Source organism: Ipomoea triloba, chromosome 2 (genome assembly GCF_003576645.1).
Source record: "Ipomoea triloba cultivar NCNSP0323 chromosome 2, ASM357664v1".
NCBI classification, from domain to species: Eukaryota; Viridiplantae; Streptophyta; class Magnoliopsida; order Solanales; family Convolvulaceae; genus Ipomoea; species Ipomoea triloba.
The window spans coordinates 26,726,894-26,748,077 of NC_044917.1; the positions used below are offsets into that span (position 1 = coordinate 26,726,894).

The following is a 21,184-nucleotide window of genomic DNA, read 5'->3' on the forward strand; positions in this document are numbered from 1 at the left end:
TTTTTTTTAAAGAAGTTATTCAATTCGCATCCTACCCCTAAATGGCAAATTATTTTGTGGACACGGGTCTACCTTACTAGGTGGACTCGAGTCCAATGATACACAAATTACATACTAAATGTTCACAATTTACATTTTAAAAATTCACAATTTGTTATGATCATATATTGTATTCGCAAATTCTCAAAACTTAGAAACAATTTATATTCTAGAAATACACAATTTAGGATCGTGATCCACCTTGCAAGGTGGACCTAATTCATGGTATAACAATTATACCCATATATATATATATATATATATATATATTAAAACAAAAGTATCATTTTCCTGCTCATTTTAGACCAAAAAATAAATAAATTTGAAATTTGAAATCAGTCAACATTACAATATTTAACAAAATTAAATCATATTTAAGTGAAGACCTAAATTCGATACACGTATATATATATATATATAAAGCTTACCAAATAAAGTCATTACAGAGAGAGAATGTATCACATCCTCTCTGAATCCGATTCACTGTCCAAGACATCCTCCCCAATGATGACTAATCGGTCGTCGGAGTATCAAGAAATTCTGCTGCGTAGTACCAAGAAATTGAAAAGAGGGCGCGAATCGGCTGAACCTAGTGGTTAGCAACCTTCAATAGAGATTGGCCCTGTTTGGTAAATGGCTGTTAGCTGATTGGGTTAGAAGGTATGATTTGTTGATAATATTGGCTGATTGTAGAAAGTTGTTTGATAGATTAGCTGTTAGCTGATAGCTGTTTGGTATAATTTCTTTTCTCAAAAAGTTAATTGAAAAGGCTGCTTTGAGTAGCCTTTTGAATTTTAGCATTTTGAAGTTACAAAAATCTTATTAACCAAACAACTAATAGTGGTCAAATAAGCCAAAATTGGCTCATAGGCTGATTATTTACTAAACAGGGCCATTGTCCAGGAAACACCAATGAATACAGACACGCTTCCATCGCAAGAAGGCCACTGAAATGCACCAAAGTCTCAAGGAAACCAGTCTTGGATGAATAACGGGCCCAGCCATTTATGCACTAGGGTTTGAAGCAGTTTGACTGTTTGAGAAGATGAGGTTGGAACACAATTGCAGTCTTTCATCTGTTTTGCTTACGCCAGTCATTCGAGCTTGTGCTACGCTAATTGATCTGAGAAGAGAGAAATGGATACATTGTCAAACTGTTAAAATGATTTTTTTAAATTAAAAATAAAAGAGAAAATAACAAATTTACCCTTAAGTTAGTTCACTTGCCAGAAAAGCCGGTGGCCGGAATTTGATTTGAATGACCAAATGTTAGAAATTTAAAATTCATGGGACCAAATTTAGAAATTTTAATAATCAAAAACCAAATGTGAAAATAGTCTCATACTCGTGTGATCAAAAGTGAAAATTACACCATCTAGATTAGTGCTACTGCGTGATAGTATACTTATACTCCGTATCTATTTGTTGACGAGGGAGGCTTTGGCATTGGAGGTTTAAGCCTTCAGCATCAAAACGGGATGAATTAATCTTTTCTTCTTAATATGAAAAGTGTAAAAGACTGGGTCGCGAAGATTCTGACAGAACTTGGGGCAACAAGCTGGCTTAGTGGCTCCTAATCTCTGGCGCAATGCATAATTACCGTTGGTTAACCGATTCAATCATGGAGACTGGAGAGTGGAACAAACAATATACTAGTAATAAAGGTTAAAACGATCCACCCTATCCGCACTTTTCCTATAACATAATACTCGTATGTGTTCTACATTCACAAAGGCATTTAAGAATTTCAAAGAATATCATACTGTATTAATTAAAACAACTATGGGGGGCATCTAAGCTACAGAGTATTTAATAACTGAAGCTCAAAACAATTGTCTACTGTATGTTGTTGAAAAAACTCATTGCTACAAAATCACACCACAGCCAAGCCAAGCCAAGCAAACATCCGGTTCCTGTTCACCTTTACCTTTTTAAGACAGATTGATTGATGGAAAGTCTGGAATAAAACGGCTGTCGTCAGCTGATAAGGGTAGGGTTAACAACGCACGCCAACACAAACAAATCAAAGTTGTACTTCTGTCTCTAAAATGGAATAACAATTTCTTACCTTAGGAATGAATTACATACAGCTGGAACCGATTGCATGGACTGGAATCAGTGATGTGTAAGCACTGCCAAAACAACAAAACAGAAAAAGAATAAGTAAGGTTTCATCACAATACACATAAAACACCTACAAGAAATTATATTAAAATAGAGGAAAAAAATCTATGCAAATAAAGTATACTACTATCAAACTTAACAACAAGAAACAGATTGATGAGATCATATTTCAAAACAGCATAAACAGACAGACAAGGAATGAAAAACAAAGAAACCAAATTCAGAACCTAAAGATGCTGTGCAATATATTCTACATACTATGTGGAAGGTGGTCTTACAAATCCTACAAACTTCCCAACCAGAAAATTATAATAGTATATGAACTCCTAGGTTTTTGTGACAAGTTCAATAACAAAAAATTATTTCCTGTAGTTTACACACTAAGAAACCATTATAAAAAAACTTGCAAATATTTTCGTAAATAAAAATGATATCAGCAATATTAAATATGAATAAAAAATTTGTAGGAAAAGAAAGAGTGGGAAAAAAACTTGGAATGCAGGTATGGGAGTTTGAAGCAGCGGCTAAAAGAAATTGAATTAATCACCAGCGACAAAACTACGATTTTCACACCAGCCCAACCAATTGCTTTTAAGCTGACTGTTTTCCTTCATTATTCATACCCCACTCTTCATCAGCATCGTTTCCATTAACAAGCACACCATCTGTTGATTCAGCATCCACCACAACAGCCTCTTCTTGGCCATCTTCATGCCCCTCTGGTTGAATATCATCTTGCTCCAGCTGCTGTTCCTCACCTTCATTCTGTTCTGCAGCCTGTACATGGAAATTGAAAAGAAATTTTCAACTTGGGGCTAAACAAATAAAACCAAACTAGTATATAAAAGTTTATGAAAGATTCCTAACTGTTGGTAAAGGACAAGAAATTAAGTTGAGAATGGAACTGTTTAGGTTGTATAAAATGCATTAAGAAAGTAGAACAAAGAACAGGAACCAGGGGTTAGAAATCAGCATCTTTGCACTTAGCCAATCACATGAAGAGAATTAGGTTTTCTTTTTGTTAAAAATGTATACCCCATGATCCAATTCTCCATTTTCAAGGGGTTCCTCTTCATCCATCCTCATATTCCTGAAAGCCTCCACAAGGTTGACTGCAGATCTATCAGCATGATTTAAATATTCGGCTGCTGGTGGGTAGATACCTCTGCGGAGCAAGTGACAACACCAGAATTACAAAAGCACCACAAAAAGAGTTTGCATAACAGATTTCTAATACAGCACATGAACAAATTTACTTGATTACAGAGTACAGTCAAACACATTTCTAACTTCATCCATTTCAAGCCCTTGTACAAATCAGAGGTTGAGGTGAAGAAAAGGGAACAGCAAAGCATATCTTCACATACTAATACAGAGAAGGGAAAAAAGAAACAGGAGAGTGAATAGCAGTATGATGTATACCTGGTCTCTGCAACGCTAGATTCAACAGCAAGTGCAACTTGCCAATCCTCAAACAAGTTAGGATATTCTTGAGGATCAGCCAAAGCCTCAGCAGCTTTCTGGTTGACCTGCACAATTGCACATCATAATTCATTCACTGAACCAGGTCAAAACATTTTTTAAAAACAAAACCCTTCTCCAAATGGAGTTTTCATGTTAAAACCATTATCAGAATTCCATTTACATCCAACAAAGACTATTTAAGGGTCAGTTTGGAAAGCAAGAAAATGTTTTCTGGAAAATGAGTCATTTTCCGGAAAACAGCTTCATTTCCAGTGTTTGGATGTGCTATGGAAAACTGTCTTTGTGGGTTTGGTTCATTTTCGGGAAAATGGATAGAATTGTATAATTAAACATTGTAATTATTTTATTTAAAATATAAAAAATTATGATAATATTAAAATAATGTTATTTATTAAAAAATAGAATTTAAAAAACAAAACAAAAACAAAAAACAAAAACAAAAAAAAAAACAACTTAGCAAAGGTTTCGGACGGTTTCCCCACCTCCTAGATCCATGGTCATGGGTGATATGGCTTGATTTTGGTCGAAAACATGTGAAATGGCCATTTTGGCGATTCCGGAAAATGACTTACGGACAAAAATTCCATAAGTCATTTTCCGGAAAAATGAACTGATTTTTCTTGGTCAACGGAAAACATTTTCCGGACGTTGCCAAACACCGAAAACTCGGAAAACATTTTCCGGAAGCCATTTTACGGGTTACCAAACACACCCTAAATAAAGTCTCAATATTATTTCAACAGCAAAAGGATATAGCATACTTGTAGTAAATCAAATAGAAAATACTAGAGTTCACACTCCAGAGAAAATACTTTTTTGAAAGAGAATGATCGCAATGGACCAATAAAGTTTTTTGCACCATCAACTATGGCAAGATGATAGGATGTGCACCAAAACAGCTTTAACTGATCTCCCTACAGCAAACTTCATGAGAAAATGATTTTTTTAAAGGTGGAAGAAAAATACGAACCTTGTTAAGGTCCTTTCTCCAAATGGAAACTATTTCAGAGACTTTACTGGGTAAATATGATCGTGCCATAAACGCCGCTTCAGGTATACGGCCACTGCATTAATAAAGACATAGAATTTCATCCCCTAATTCAAAAAATTACATGCAGCCTAACAGGACTGTGTTAAGTAATGAATAAAGATACCTGTCAATCAACAGCTGAATGCACTCATCCACTTTACCCAGCAGAAATAGGCAAAGGAATGAAACATTATTCTTCCCATGCTCCTTGGCAATAGAAGCCAATCCAGTTATTCCATCAGCATCTCCTAAAGAAGAATACAGCAGCAACAGGCCACTCAGGTCATTTGCATGTTTCAAACATTGCTCTGCCATCTCCAACTGCAATTATAAAATAAAAAGGCAACATAGTTATCAAAGCCTAAAAGAGCACATAAAGGACAGAAATTTAATCAGGAAGCAAGAATATTAAAACTGAAAAAGATTATCCTAAATAGTAATGCTAGGGGGGACAGGGAAAGAGTGACATCAACTTGTACTGAGCAATTATATTACTATATCAACACTCATCCATGAAACATCGAAGAGATTCAAAGAGGAAAAACATTTCAGCTCATATGGCCATTAAACAATTACCATTCCGGTAGACATAGCAAGTTCTCCCAACTGCTTCCATTTGGATTCACTCTGTGCTACTACAGCAATTTCCTGCGATCAAAAAGATGAACAATATCCAACAGGCTCTTCATTTAACAACCCTTCTTACATCAAGAAGAAGAAAAACAAAAAAGAAACCCCTCGCTTCCATAACTAGAAGTCAGATGCACTTACCTTTGCAATCTCTAGTCTTCCAAGCTGTATTGCCAGTTCAAATTTGTAGTCAGGGTCTGTAGCAACTTCCAATGCTTCTTCTACCATTCCTCGTGATTCCAAGAATCGGGCCACACTGGAAGGGATACAGTTCAAATTTCAGCAAACAAGTAAAAGAATTTGGGATGGACATAACCCAACCCAACCCAACCCAACTCAACTAAAGCCTTAATCCCATTCATCTAGTTAGGTTGGATGTATGCATACCGTGTTTCATACTTTCATTAATTCTAGTATGTGTAAGATCTCTCATAAGTCCTGAACTATCAAAACTTCCTTTATAATTGAAGTTCCAGTCTACCTCATCCTCTCCTATCATGTTATCACTTCCAAACCAGTGCATCCATATGTATACGTTGATCATGTTCAGATTACCTATATCAATTTTCTCTCAATCTTTCCTGCATATGGATTATGGAACACTCACCTAAAATCATTTCTTATATGGTCCTGACATTCCTATACAACCAATGCATTTTTATATCATCTACAGCTATCTTATGCACATTCTGTTTCTTCATTCCACCTGCTTGCAATAGAGAGTAGTACCTAGCATACTATTCCTTTTTAATAGGAATTACCTTTTTCCTTCACAGAAATTTACAAAATCATAAAAGCATGATCATGTTTCACTTGATCTAACTAGCAATAACTATATGCTTCAAGTTATCATCTTCAAATAGTTTTCATTTGTTCTTTTTGTACGATGTGTATCATGTTATAAACTGCAGACTGCAGCACAAAGCCATTTCAAAGAAAACAATGCTAATGGTCATTGTAGTAGGTAAAAATGACAATGCTCTGCAACATTATTGAACCGAATTCACACTTTCACAACCCACCAGAAAAGTCCAACCACTGTCAAAGAATTATTATTTTTATTTAAAAAATATTATTAAAATAAAAAACAATTGAAAGCAAATAATCATTCTATAAGGAATTAAGGATAGGCATTGCCATAGGCCAAAACTTGTGTGTACCTATTGTGGTGCTCCTTGGGAATGGATGGTAAGACCTCATTAGCTCGCTCCAGATCACCACGCATCACAAGTGTCTTGTACTCAATCAAGCTAAGCAGTAAAGTGTATCCAACAACACTGTGGTAGAAGATATTAGAAGTGAGTTACAAATGAAGTGTATCCAACAACACTGTGGTAGAAGATATTAGAAGTGAGTTACAAATGATTACAAAAGTAACTACAATACCAAAAATATTACTAGAATCCTACTCACTTGAACTCTTTGTCAATAAGATACACCCTGCTTAGGTTTGCAAGATAACCGAGCAGGTACATCGGGCGGTCTAAATGGAACATTGTGGTCACCTAGAAACATCATATAAAATACATGTTCTCCCTCACACATAAGAAACAAATTGATCTGCAAAATTATAATGCCAAAAGATCAATGTAAAGAGCATGCTATTTTACCTCACCACCAACACAATAATTGAGTCTCCAGGAAGAATTATTGTAAATGAAACAATCCCCAACCCATAATCCAGTCCGGACCCGTTCACTGATCTCATAAAGAAGTTCAAAAGCTTCTTCTACACCTTGTTCATCAGCTGATCTTCCATTTTCTAAATGTGCAGATACAACATCACGCTGCAATGTTTAATTCAAATCCAATCAATCCTTGATACAAGAAACGGGGAAAAAGTATAAATAAATAAATAAATCCCAGTATGTAAATCTTCCCAATGGGAGCTCTTACATTATACTTAAGAATGTAAAATGATGTGTCACTTGCAATTGTCACTAAATCACCACTGTCAGCCCAGTAGAGGTTCTGGAAAAAAGTTGGTAGCAAAACACCAAATGAGCATGCAAGTAAAACAGTAACCATTGCTCAAAAAAAGTCAATTCTATTATTCTTACTTTGACATTAACATCAATCCGCCTTATCAACCGGCAGTCAGCCCAATCATAGAAGCAAATAAAATCATTTGAGCACATTGCCAATAAAGTACCCCCATATATGCGCTCAGCAGAGAAAGTCGGACGGATGCTTTTCTTCTCCTAAAGGATGTTAAAATGATTTGCTTTAGCCAGCATATAAACAGAGAACTCACTGTGCATTACAGCAGCATCAAATCAAATTGCAGGTACAATAACTAGAAGATATAGCATACAAAGTCAACAAAAGCATTGACCACTAAGGCTCTTGAGCATTAGTAAAATTGAAAAAGAAAAAAAAAATAGTCTACTATAAATGAAATTACATTGTTTTGGTTTCAAATTGACATTTTGGGAAAAAGATAAAGCAGACTGGTGTGCCAGGAGGGAAGAAAGGGATATAAACCTGGAAATTTTTACTGAAGATCTTAATTTTTGATGTACTTTCCCTCACAGCATATTCCCCATCTGATGACCAAACAAATTCGAGTGCAGATCCAAATGACCTGTTTCTCCAGGCCAGAGCTGTATATATAATGTATTCACCATCTCCACAAACAACAACAAACCTTCCATTGGGATTATGTTTTAAGTTCTGTAGAGAAAGGAAGAAAGCAAGACACAACAAAATCAACAGACATTATAGATTAGTAGTGCAGCTTTATCCGAATCTTCTCAAGCTTGTCTCAAAACGCCAATAATAAGGCCAACAACTCCTACAAGGCTACAATGAACTTTTTCCACTTTATCAAAAATATTTTATCTACAAAAGACTCTAATTAAAGCACACAAGAAAAAGACACTACAGAGTAGAATTTAAAGAATCATGCCATCAAAGGATGACATTTGCTGAGAAGAATTCCATATAGGTGACTAAGTGTTGTTATGATTTATTAAAGCTTCTTAGGTCGTAATCAGCATCCTTACATTCTCTGGGTTGCACTGTTGCAACAACCAAATGGTTATTTGCTTATTATCATACCTCAAGAACCTAAAATGCAGTACAAAGATAGCTTATTCAAATGGCAGAAATGTGGGAAGTGTCACATTTCAGGTTCAGCATATTAAATGGTACCACTTCTAAACTCTACAAACAATATTTCAAACAAAAATCTCAGTCACATGCAATTAAATCTTAAACATCAAATGAAAATTGAGCAATGAACTGTTACCAAAAATAAAGCAAACACACCTGTGGGTAGAGGTCACATGTTCCCAATTCCTTGACAGCCAATGGCAACCTTTCTCCATCAGTAGCCTGAGACATAAAACATGCAAGTAACTCACCATAACACCATAATGTTAAGCTGTAGAAATATTGTAACCAGGTAAGCAGAACCCAATCAAATAATACCTCATAATCTGATCCCACACTCTTGATATTGACTGTTTGGATCTCATTGTGCTTTGCCCATATGATTTTCCCACTGTTATCCATACTAGCAACAGGCACTTCACGACCTATTTTGACCATAATGGTTCCCTCATCATAACCAATCACAATCCTGTCCATTAGCAAAACAGTATAGAGTGCTATTAGTGAAGAAAACATATGTAAATAAAGCTAGGAAAGTGATTCCTGAACTAGCTCCTCTTAAAATTGCCAAGTATTAGATATTCCAAACTGATGCATAGTTCACTTTTTATTTAGTACTATACATAGTTAATTGAAATAACCTTTCCAATTTCTATGAAAGAATTTGAAATCAAATACTAAAGGCACTAAACCTGAAATATCAAATTAGAGACACGTAAATGAAGCATGCAAGGAACTTGACAGACTAGCAAATGCAGAGGCATGGGCTTAATTGGAGAGAAACTAACCTTCTTGAACCTTTCATGTAACCAACTGCCCAGACCCGCTCAAGGCCATAATTCAAAGTGTTTTCAAGTCTGCAGGAAAATTCAACTATTAAAGAAGGGGAAAAAGAATTGGAAGCAGAGTCACTATCAAAATTATAAAGGGTCAAAAAAACTGAGACAACAAAACTAAATACATACTACCAAAACTCCCTACAGGTCTTATTTATGAGCGAGGTTATGACAAGCATAAAACATTTTCTTCAATTTCTGTATCAAGTAAGGTTCTCCTAAAACCTTGTGAATCAATCGAAGAACCTCCATAAGTATCAAAATTATCCTTTTAACATAGAATGATCAAAGTTGTTTCGCTGTGGGAATAACGTATAGTCTCCGGCATTAAGCATGTTCCCAAAAAAAAAAAACAACCTTACAAGATATAGATAGATATTCAACACACAAATGGGTGTGAACAACATGGAGAAAATCAACAGAGTGCAACAATGTACTGAAAATCTACCTATAAGTTGTTGCATGCCATATGCGAACAGTACCATCTTCAGAACCCGTGATTATAATAGGCAGTTCAGGATGAAAACACACAGCAGAGACATTATGTGTGTGCCCTTCTAGAGTTTGTACACAACTTTTCGTCTGGTAGTCCCACACCTAGTCCACATTGACAAATATAAATATAATTTAGATTGCATTCAACCCCAACTGATGGAATATGAAAATAGAAGTGTGTGGCAAACCTTTGCAGTGTGATCATCAGACCCAGTGATTAAGTAAGGTTTATCACCACCTGTGAAATAATCTACACAATTCACACCTTTCAGATGGGCATCCAGCGTGAAGTTTGGATCAGGTGAGCCAAGATTCCAAATCTTAAAAGACATAAGCACATAGTGTCACCTTCAATCAGTGATATAATGAAATGGAGAAACATTTAAAAGGTAGTCAACCAAAAACATAAAATAAAATATCTCTAACCTTTATAGTTCGATCAAGAGATGCACTAGCAAAAGTGTTGGTATCTTTTGGATTAAATGTCACTTGCATCACATAATGGGAATGGCCCTCAAAAATTTGAGTGCACACCCATCCTTTCTCCCAATCCCAGAGCTTTATCAGCATGTCATCAGATGATGACAGCACATAAGGAAGAGTAGGATGAACAGCAACACACCTGATATAATCTGTGTGAGCTTCAAAGACTTTAACCTTATCCATGGTGTTGTAATTGTACACCCGAATAAACATGTCATCAGCACCAGCAACAACCCATTGCTTGCGTGCAATGAACTTTGCTGACCTAACTGCAAGATAATAAAGGTGTTACAGAACAGCCAAGCTTCATTAAAGTAAAAAAGAAGCCTACATAAACTCTGACCAAACAAGCAAGATAGTAGAAACTCATGAACCTGGTAACTCAGTCACTTCAAAAGATTTTGCCATTGCCTGCAAGAAATTACATGAAGCTTCCATTAGCAATTTATGTTTGCAAGAACTTTCTATAACTAATTAAGAAGCTTTAGTATNAAAGATTTTGCCATTGCCTGCAAGAAATTACATGAAGCTTCCATTAGCAATTTATGTTTGCAAGAACTTTCTATAACTAATTAAGAAGCTTTAGTATAGACAACTTAAATTGCTATAACTAATTAAGAAGCTTTAGTATAGACAACTTAAATTGCAATCAATATGATCTGAAGGATAATATTTCTTGACAGGCAAATGCAAGGGGGGAGAAAATTTCTATTCGGCTCATTCATTTTAATGATAGTCCTAATTGTCATACTGCAGACGATTGGGTTGGAGACAGAGCTCAGTAGTTTGCTGTAAGGACATGTGTACAATTACCAAAAAACCTCTCCTACCAGAGGTCCCAAAACTCTACAACCTTGTGCCGTGGGTCTACCAAAATAACATACTGTGCTATAAAAAAATGGCATGGAGACAGTTGTGAAATATGAATACAAATTAACTAATGATAAAGCAGTGAACCTCACGTGTCGTCTATTTACTTTTTATTCTTCACACTTGTTTTGTGTGCATTGGGGGGTGGAAGGGGATGTGGTGGACAAACCATGGAGTCTTATAGTTGAAGCTAGAGACAGTGGCAAATGAAATATACATATATAGCAGAAAATATAACCATAAATAAAAAGCTTAACTTGAAAATGCCTAAATGCATTGTCAGATAGATGTAATCTCAATTTTCTATTGCTGTGTAATATCACATGTGTGTGGATAAGTAAATTTAGGAAATAAGATAATATCAGCATAATTCTTGTGTTGCCTCACATTTTTGGCAGAATCTGCTTTTGAATTTAGCAAGGAAGCTAGATACATGATGGTAAGACCGTAAGAATGAAGCATGCAGAGAACTACAAAGAACTAATATTGACTAAGTTCATGAAATAGAATGCCACAAGCGAAATTTTACTTACCTGTGTTTGGTAGTTCCAGATGCAAACAGTCCCAGAATACAAACTCGCCAGTATCCTGCAAGAAGGAAAATGTATAAAATTGATGAACAGGTGTGATCTAAATAAATAGCTAAGTCAATCCAGTCCATCAAAGACTCTGCTAATCAACAAGGGAAGAAAAACTTCTATTACATGAGCTCAATTTGCCTTTCCCATCACAGCAATGTTTCAATTAGTACAATGCTGTCAAATGCATGCATTTGTACATATAGATTTCGAACAACATAATTGGACCAAAAAATAAAGTATTTACCATGGCTCGGTTGGATGCAGATCCACCGACTTTACTCTTTCCGATCTTTGAGCAACTTTTCTCTGATCCAATAATCAAAGGCAGCATTGAGCAAATACTTGCAAACGGGAGATATAAACACAAACACATATCTATGAAGTCGCAGTAAGAATCAGAAAGACTACAGTACCTTGATTTCCAACCTCAGAGGCTGCATATTGCATAACAGTAACGAAAAGAAACGAAACTTCAGTTAGCAACCACAAAACAATAGCAGATCTCACCAAAATCAGTGTTCAACGAATTAATGAAGAATCCAGAATTCACACTATAAGCATAAAACTATATAATTCGCATGAGAATTGCGAAGGAGCTTGCTATTCTCCAATAACTGTCGGCCACCGTGACCGAACCGAATCAGATCTAGCTCGCAACGCAATGCAAACGAGAGCGGGGGAAGTCAGGAACTCACCATATTCACAGATGAAAGGGAAACTACTTAGATTGAAGAAACGAATCGGAGATTTGGAAAAATGAGCAGCCCTAGAGATCCAAGCGAAGATCACAGAGGAGCGAATCCACTGACGCGCGCGCGCGCAGTAGGGTGCGGAGATCTTCCTCGAATTGGAATTGCGGGCCGTGCGATGAAACTCTAATAGAGGAAGAGAGAGATCTCAGGAGAGAGAAAGTGCAGAGATTTTGCTCATGCCACAGCTAAGTTTCCCTATGTGATATGCGAGGAAGTGAGGGACGAAGAGGAGAAAATGGGAATTTTATGAATTTTGNTTCTATAACTAATTAAGAAGCTTTAGTATAGACAACTTAAATTGCAATCAATATGATCTGAAGGATAATATTTCTTGACAGGCAAATGCAAGGGGGGAGAAAATTTCTATTCGGCTCATTCATTTTAATGATAGTCCTAATTGTCATACTGCAGACGATTGGGTTGGAGACAGAGCTCAGTAGTTTGCTGTAAGGACATGTGTACAATTACCAAAAAACCTCTCCTACCAGAGGTCCCAAAACTCTACAACCTTGTGCCGTGGGTCTACCAAAATAACATACTGTGCTATAAAAAAATGGCATGGAGACAGTTGTGAAATATGAATACAAATTAACTAATGATAAAGCAGTGAACCTCACGTGTCGTCTATTTACTTTTTATTCTTCACACTTGTTTTGTGTGCATTGGGGGGTGGAAGGGGATGTGGTGGACAAACCATGGAGTCTTATAGTTGAAGCTAGAGACAGTGGCAAATGAAATATACATATATAGCAGAAAATATAACCATAAATAAAAAGCTTAACTTGAAAATGCCTAAATGCATTGTCAGATAGATGTAATCTCAATTTTCTATTGCTGTGTAATATCACATGTGTGTGGATAAGTAAATTTAGGAAATAAGATAATATCAGCATAATTCTTGTGTTGCCTCACATTTTTGGCAGAATCTGCTTTTGAATTTAGCAAGGAAGCTAGATACATGATGGTAAGACCGTAAGAATGAAGCATGCAGAGAACTACAAAGAACTAATATTGACTAAGTTCATGAAATAGAATGCCACAAGCGAAATTTTACTTACCTGTGTTTGGTAGTTCCAGATGCAAACAGTCCCAGAATACAAACTCGCCAGTATCCTGCAAGAAGGAAAATGTATAAAATTGATGAACAGGTGTGATCTAAATAAATAGCTAAGTCAATCCAGTCCATCAAAGACTCTGCTAATCAACAAGGGAAGAAAAACTTCTATTACATGAGCTCAATTTGCCTTTCCCATCACAGCAATGTTTCAATTAGTACAATGCTGTCAAATGCATGCATTTGTACATATAGATTTCGAACAACATAATTGGACCAAAAAATAAAGTATTTACCATGGCTCGGTTGGATGCAGATCCACCGACTTTACTCTTTCCGATCTTTGAGCAACTTTTCTCTGATCCAATAATCAAAGGCAGCATTGAGCAAATACTTGCAAACGGGAGATATAAACACAAACACATATCTATGAAGTCGCAGTAAGAATCAGAAAGACTACAGTACCTTGATTTCCAACCTCAGAGGCTGCATATTGCATAACAGTAACGAAAAGAAACGAAACTTCAGTTAGCAACCACAAAACAATAGCAGATCTCACCAAAATCAGTGTTCAACGAATTAATGAAGAATCCAGAATTCACACTATAAGCATAAAACTATATAATTCGCATGAGAATTGCGAAGGAGCTTGCTATTCTCCAATAACTGTCGGCCACCGTGACCGAACCGAATCAGATCTAGCTCGCAACGCAATGCAAACGAGAGCGGGGGAAGTCAGGAACTCACCATATTCACAGATGAAAGGGAAACTACTTAGATTGAAGAAACGAATCGGAGATTTGGAAAAATGAGCAGCCCTAGAGATCCAAGCGAAGATCACAGAGGAGCGAATCCACTGACGCGCGCGCGCGCAGTAGGGTGCGGAGATCTTCCTCGAATTGGAATTGCGGGCCGTGCGATGAAACTCTAATAGAGGAAGAGAGAGATCTCAGGAGAGAGAAAGTGCAGAGATTTTGCTCATGCCACAGCTAAGTTTCCCTATGTGATATGCGAGGAAGTGAGGGACGAAGAGGAGAAAATGGGAATTTTATGAATTTTGGATTTCAGTTGATCGCTGGTTCTGTAATACTTGGTGTGCTCAGTAGTCACTACCTCACTGGACAGCGATTATTCTTACGCAGCATGTCCGTTGATGAAGATGATGTGGCGTGATGAACGGTGGAGAACATGAGTTAACCCTACCTGAGTTAAAAAACTTTCTAGAGTATCGTTTGGTAGATTATTTACCTCGATTAAAATTGATATAAAATGACTTAGTTTTTTTTTTTAGGCCGAAGTGTCATCCCGTACCATGAACAATTCACGATTATTCATCCTGCACCATGGTCTTCAATAAGTGATTATTTGAGCCATAAACTTTTTTTTTTTTGCGCCCTAGCATTTTTTGTAGGTCTCCCGGTAAAGGGGATGACATGTTGCCGGTTTCAATGCTTATGTGGCTTATTTGTTAATGATGTGGCTTTTATTACTCTAGATGAGTCCACGTGAGATTTAAAAAAAAAAAAAAAAAAAAAAAGGAGTCCTAATCGAATTACCCTAGTGTCTGAATCAAAAACTAAGACTCAATGCAAAATCGTCCCGCGAAGTCTTCAAGAATGGGAATCACTAATCGACGACTAAAACCACGGCGGCGTGCAGCTGCTTCGCTGGACCGCTACTCATTACTCTGGGACGCTCCTCTTTGAGTTAGCTCTCTCCTCCATCGTCCGCATAGACCTCCTTTCAAATGAATCTAGAAACCTCAAACACATCACTAAAAATGCATGCCAAAGCAAAGGATCATATGTAGAAAGCAGTCCTGAGAACTGCACCTTCTTCAATAAAGCTTGCAAATCCAAGGCTGCAGCAACAGGCAATATCTTATCCATGAACTCCAATAACCCCCATGGAGTCAAGTTATGTTGCCACTCAAGCAAAAATGCAACCACTCTCTTTAGGTCATTGTTACTTAAATCTGATATCAGCTTCTCAATAGAATGCTTATCCTCCCGGTAGTATTATTATTAGCATCATCAATCACAAAAGACGGAACATTGGAAGGAACCAAAGGCATAGAAGCATTAGTAAATGAAGCATTGGGTTTTAACTTAACAATGTTCGAAACTACTGTGGCTAGTAACAGCGCATAACTCTGACCGGCATGAGTTCTCTCGCTTAGTGATAAAGCCCATAGTTGCGATGCAACGTCCGAGAGTAAGCAAGGGAAAGCGATTTCGAGCTCGCGTAAGCAATCGCAGGTCACGGACTGGGTTTGCCGGTCCACGTTGTGATTCCGTCGGTTTTATCGTCAACAGAAGCTCGATTAGGCATTCGAATTGTGGCACGAGACCCGATGACTTACCAGGCGAATTAGTCGTCGATTCGGAGCAACAAGATTAATTCATCGATTGTGGGAATTAAGGGATTCGGAGCGAAGACTTCGCGTTGATTCGGACAAAAATTGTAGTCGAAGATTTTGCCGGACGATTTTGCATTGAGTCTTAGTTGTTGATTCATACACTAGGGTAATTCGATTAGGATTCATAGTTTTTTTTTTTTTTTAAATCTCACGTGGACTCTATCTAGAGTAATAAAAGCCACATCATTAACAAATAAGCCACATAAGCATTGAAACCGGTGACATGTCATATCCTTTACCGGAAAACCTACAAAAAATGTTAGGCGCAAAAATAAAATAAAATGTTTATGGCTTGAATAATCACTTATTGAAGACCATGGTGTGGGATGAATAATCGTGAATGGTTCATGGTGCGGGATGGCACTTTAGCCTTTTTTTTTAAAGAAGAAACATGAACTTTCATTCAAACTTCCGAAGATAAAACATTAATAATAAAAAGGCTAAAGTGTCATTCCGCACCCTGAACCATTCATGATTATTCATCCCGCACCATAGTCTTCAATAACTGATATTTCGAGCCATAAACTAAATTTTTTTTTCCTCATAGCCTTTTTTGTAGGTTTTCCGGTAACAATATGACATGTCACCGGTTTCATGGTGATTTGGAGGTATTTGATAATGACATGGCTTTAATTAAATCAAATGGCTCTGCCCGACCTCCATCTTTGTTTTCGCATTCACAACTCCGCCATCGACTCCGTCATTCGGGAAAAATCCGAGGCGTCCATTTGAATTGAATCGGGGTTGTTTGTGAGGAACGAGGTTGACAAGAGAGCAAACTCAGTTTTCAGGGCAGGCAAGGAGAGCTCCGTTTTCGAAGAAGATGAGGATAGAAAAGGGGCGAGGAACCGATACGGACTTTGATGCTCCTCATGAGCGAGCCGGTAAGGTGAATTACGCCGGTGGGGACTGCGATCAGAGGCGGGTCAACTCCGATACAGCATCGTTTGAAGACATTGGATGGTTGGCTAAGACAAGGAGTAGGAGGGTTTGCAATTGCAGGCGGGTCAACTCCGATACGCCATTGTTCTCTTCAATTCTGAAGGTTTGCAATATGCCATTGTTCTCTTCAATTCTGAAGGTTTGCAATACGCCATTGTTCTCTTCAATTCTGAGGGTTTGCAATTGGAGAAGGAACTGAGGGGAGAGTTGAAGGAATTAATTAATTAATCTTATGATCCTAAGGTTCATCATGCCAGAGACTAGGTAAGCCATTTACATTTCTGAAGATCCAAAATCGCCATTAGTGCTAGAGAGCAGGTAAGTATTAAAGCTTTATTGGCTAAAATTTTCTTCCACTTGAAAGGTTTTTGACTCTAATTAGCATTATAGACTTGAAATATTTGGGTTATGGGTGGATTGCGTGAGCCATGCGAAAGTAGCAAATGGAATGGGAAAAAAGAAAAATACAAAAAAAAAAATTAAAAATTCCATGTCAGCGTGAAATTACAGGTAACTTGTAGAAAACCTACAAAAAAGGCTAGGCGGAAAAAAAAATTTAGTTTATGGCTCGAAATATCAATTATTGAAGACCGTGGTGCAAGATGAATAATCAGGAATGGTTTATGGTGCTAAATGACACTTTAGCCTAATAAAAATAAGTGGATAAACTAATTACTCCATACAATCAACATAGAAAGGGATTCACGAGCTAGTATGTGAGCAATCTTATTCACGGATCATTTTGCAAATGAAATAAACACATTTGGTAAAGTTAAAAAGAAGATCTTTTACATAAAAAAGAAGCAAAACAAAAGAAGAAAACTAATTCATATCATTCATGTGGGTGGATATCTTTGAAAAACCGAGAATAATAATAATAATAATCCTTACAAAAATGACGGTAAGTATTGTTACCAGAGTATAATTTGTATTATTGGTTCAGTACAATGAGTAGTACAATATTGTTGTGTGTAATAGTTTGCGTGTGTGGAAAAGTGTCCCCCTCTCTTACTACATGGGGTCAGCTTTTATACTGTATATTGTAACGGTTACAATAATGATAGCAACGGCCTCCTAATAACTGCAACGACTCATCTTGACTCTTCTCCATAAGTGTCCGGCTCCTCAATAATTGTTTTGCGCTCCTTCTTAACGATTCTTTAATGAGGCGGACCATAATAACCGTTACTTGCACGGCTGCTGCTTTAATGGGTTAGACGTACCGGGTTGGATCGAATACCTTGCCCAATTATCCTGTCACCAGCCCCCTACTCCCAAGTTGAAAGCATGGCGGTGCCAACTAGGGAGTATTTCATTTGTCGAGTTTTTTTTTTTTTCAAAATTAATCTGATATGTGATGCCTTGTGCAATTAAAATTCAAAATTCATGCATGGTTCCCATGAAATCATTGCACCGCCAAAAATTAATGGAGACCACCTAATCACCCATGCGGCCGCCGCCCAAACATTAAAAACACTCATCATCTCCAAGACAACAGGTGGCAATCAAATCCCCATAAACGATGGTCAATGGCCAATCACGCCAATTCCGGCAATATTCATTGGAAAAACAGACCATATCTCCGGACAAGTCAACGGAAAGCCATTTTTTCATCTAGAATTCAAAGGAATTCACTGGCGGTCATCTCCAGAACACAACAAACACCCAGGCAAAAACCATGTCGCCGGTAAGGAGACCAATGCATTCCAATCCAAACAAACTAAACCACCAATGCATGAAACAAACGCATTCCATTATCAGATACTCCCTCTCACCGGAAAAAATCTCAGACCCCCACCATCAACTGGTTATGAACAAACAATCCTAAGAAGTAAGAGTCATCGGAAGAGCAATTACTCAACAGCCTTGATCGTGAGCATTAAGACTTGAAGGCCAATAGAAGAGAGGTCAAACCCAGTAAAACATTCAGAACAACAGATAACCATTTCCACTTCCTATGGACGCGGGAAATCAAGAGATCGCCGGAAATCACCCCAAATTTCATGAATAGTCTTCGATCAACAAGAGCACACAGGAAATATGCTATAATATGCTTGAACCTCCGTGGACAGTTGCTCATCTCATTTTGGCCGGAAAATTCAATGCACCATGGCCAAAGCGGGGCCTCGGCTAGGGGTGTGCATTCGGTTAACCGAACCACTTTTGACTGAACCAAATTAACCGAAATTCTAAAACATTTAACCGTTAACCGAACCGAAATTTGTGTTACCGAATTAACCGAACCGAATTTTTTTCGGTTAACCGATTAACCGAATTTTTAAAACCTAAATTTTAAATTTTAAAAATAACACCTAAAATAATGTATTCAATTAAAATAAAATACATATCATAGTAAATTCATAACAAAATATTTAAAAACAAAATACAAAAACATCCATAACTTCAAATCTTCAATCCAAAACCCAAAGTCTAAATATCCATAGTCCATAGTCCATACTACAAGCAATTTCACATACAAAGATTATAAAAACACATCCATAGTCCATAGTCCATAGTCCAAGCCATAAATTAATGTCTTCATAAACATAACAACAACATGCAAAAATAAAATAAAAGTTCATTCCATGATTGCCATCACTCCATTCCAGTCTCAATGACGTTTACATATCCTACATATTAAAAAGTGTAAGTATAAATAATAATTAATCACTTAACCAAATAATAAATAAAACTAACAAATACAACTACTTTCAAATTTGAATTTTTACCTTAGAAATCCAAAAACAAACACCTTACTCACAATTCACAAGGTAGGTTCCATTGCATTCCATGAAGAATCTAAAAGATAAAATAACAAAAAGAAATTAATATATTAAAATTTTCATTTGTGTGATGAAAGTAAAATTTATAAAGAAAAGGAATAAAATTTATTTTACATACTATTTTCAACACTTTCAAAGTCATTTAACTCTTGAAGTTCTTCATTTAACTTTGGATCAGAAGCATATTCTTTCCCACAATGTAAACATTTACATGATGTAATACCGGAAGATGAAGTAACCTTTTCAAAGTGGTCCTAAACTGGTGACATTGGTTTCATTGTTTCAAAGTGGTCCTAAACTGGATACATTTGGTCAAAGCTTGGCTAAATACCCTATACTTAAACATTAGCTAGTCTTCCCCATCGCAGAATCAAGGGCACCAGTTTGCCATTCATTGAGCACCATCCTCTGTCGCTCCAGTCCGAATAGCAATTGTGGCTAGCGTCCACTCACTCTATCGCCTTTCATACAGCACTATTGCAAGCCTAAGTCGGCACCACTTGCTCCCGTTAGAACAAAATGGAAGTGTCCAGTTTGAACAATAGTAGGGCTCGCTGGTTAGTGTCGTCCATATCACTACAACAAGTTTTTTTTTTTTTTTAATTGAACCGAACTGGTTTGGTCAGTTTCTGTTTGTTACCGAATCCCAAAGGGTAACAATTTTTTTTTTAAACCGAACATCTCGGCTCGATTCGATTTTAAACCGAATAGTTCGGTTTAGATTGTCATGTGTGTGTGTGTGTGTCTATATATATATATATATATATATATATATATATATATATATATATATTTGTTTATATTTATAAACACTCGTGATTCTTTACAAGATACGAAGTAGTATTTATTCTATACTTTCTCAATATTTTTCAGCCTAGAGAATCAATGCCCCCATCATCGGAGTTCGATCCTATGACCACGCATTTAAAATAATAACAATATAGTAGTTGGCTCATGTGAATATATGTTAAAAATCATACCGAATAAATCAATATTTCAAACCCTTCTACACATCAATCAACCCTATAAGTTTCATATTCTTAGCATTTAACAACTAGGTTTTAAAGATTAACATATCCCACCCAACTAAAATGATTATATGCTAATCACTCATGGATTTTAATTTTCATTCTATATGATCATGCATGGGTAACAAATTAATAGACTAGGCAAGTCAAAACGGCTTGAAGAAAAAAAAAAAACTTACAGTCCTTCAACTGATTTGAATTAACTACAGGGCTAGTAAGGGTGGATAAAACACAAGTACAAACTACAAACTCCTCAACCAATTTTGATATGTTACGTTATTCAACTCAATAAAATGGAAAGAAATAGAAACCAAAGAATACCTTGGATGTTTGAACCGCATAATGGTGTCCACCCTTCGATATTTTTCTCTATTGCGTAAGCCTCTTGAACACCGCCGTTCACCACATCGACTAGAAGATTTGAAACCTAGTTCACACTATGCACCGTTCCTTCTTCGATTCCTCTGATTATTGCACATAAAAGAGAAGTAAAAATTTAAATCTCTCACGCAAAGTTCT

The 21,184-nt window shown here is 36.7% G+C and overlaps 1 protein-coding gene across 8 annotated transcripts; it reads right to left on the reverse strand.

Annotated features, from left to right (window-relative positions):
* Positions 1 to 1,675: 1,675 nt before the first annotated feature.
* On the reverse strand, positions 1,676 to 14,541 carry LOC116006534 (coatomer subunit beta'-2-like). 8 transcript variants are annotated; one of them, XR_004095153.1, is made up of 26 exons: positions 14,241 to 14,541; positions 13,959 to 13,979; positions 13,790 to 13,851; positions 11,640 to 11,694; positions 10,611 to 10,647; positions 10,180 to 10,505; positions 9,942 to 10,073; positions 9,707 to 9,855; positions 9,211 to 9,279; positions 8,741 to 8,891; positions 8,579 to 8,644; positions 7,793 to 7,981; positions 7,369 to 7,509; positions 7,205 to 7,279; positions 6,919 to 7,095; positions 6,722 to 6,813; positions 6,469 to 6,585; positions 5,450 to 5,564; positions 5,255 to 5,326; positions 4,803 to 4,999; positions 4,619 to 4,712; positions 3,586 to 3,692; positions 3,199 to 3,328; positions 2,711 to 2,940; positions 2,108 to 2,171; positions 1,676 to 1,996 (listed from the first exon to the last, which is right to left on the reverse strand). XR_004095153.1 is itself a non-coding variant. In XM_031246976.1 (26 exons), exons 1-25 carry the CDS (start codon positions 12,383 to 12,385, stop codon positions 2,155 to 2,157), a joined length of 2,748 nt encoding a protein of 915 aa, XP_031102836.1. In that variant the 5' UTR covers positions 12,386 to 12,669; the 3' UTR covers positions 1,676 to 1,996; positions 2,108 to 2,154. The 8 variants fall into 8 exon arrangements, 2 of the variants coding, with proteins under 2 accessions (XP_031102836.1, XP_031102845.1); XR_004095151.1 differs by lacking the exon at positions 11,640 to 11,694 and adding an exon at positions 13,498 to 13,552; XR_004095154.1 differs by lacking the exons at positions 13,790 to 13,851; positions 13,959 to 13,979; positions 14,241 to 14,541 and adding exons at positions 11,932 to 11,993; positions 12,101 to 12,121; positions 12,383 to 12,669 and having other exon boundaries at positions 2,655 to 2,940.
* Between the last annotated feature and the right edge of the window lie 6,643 nt (positions 14,542 to 21,184).

Excerpts from the sequence above, each read along its gene's own strand:
- LOC116006534 (XM_031246976.1), bottom strand. Across the intron at positions 8,645-8,740 it reads GTGTGGGATCAGATTATGAG|GCTACTGATGGAGAAAGGTT; the intron begins GTATTATTTGAT and ends TTTATGTCTCAG. Across the intron at positions 4,713-4,802 it reads ATTCAGCTGTTGATTGACAG|TGGCCGTATACCTGAAGCGG; the intron begins GTATCTTTATTC and ends TTATTAATGCAG.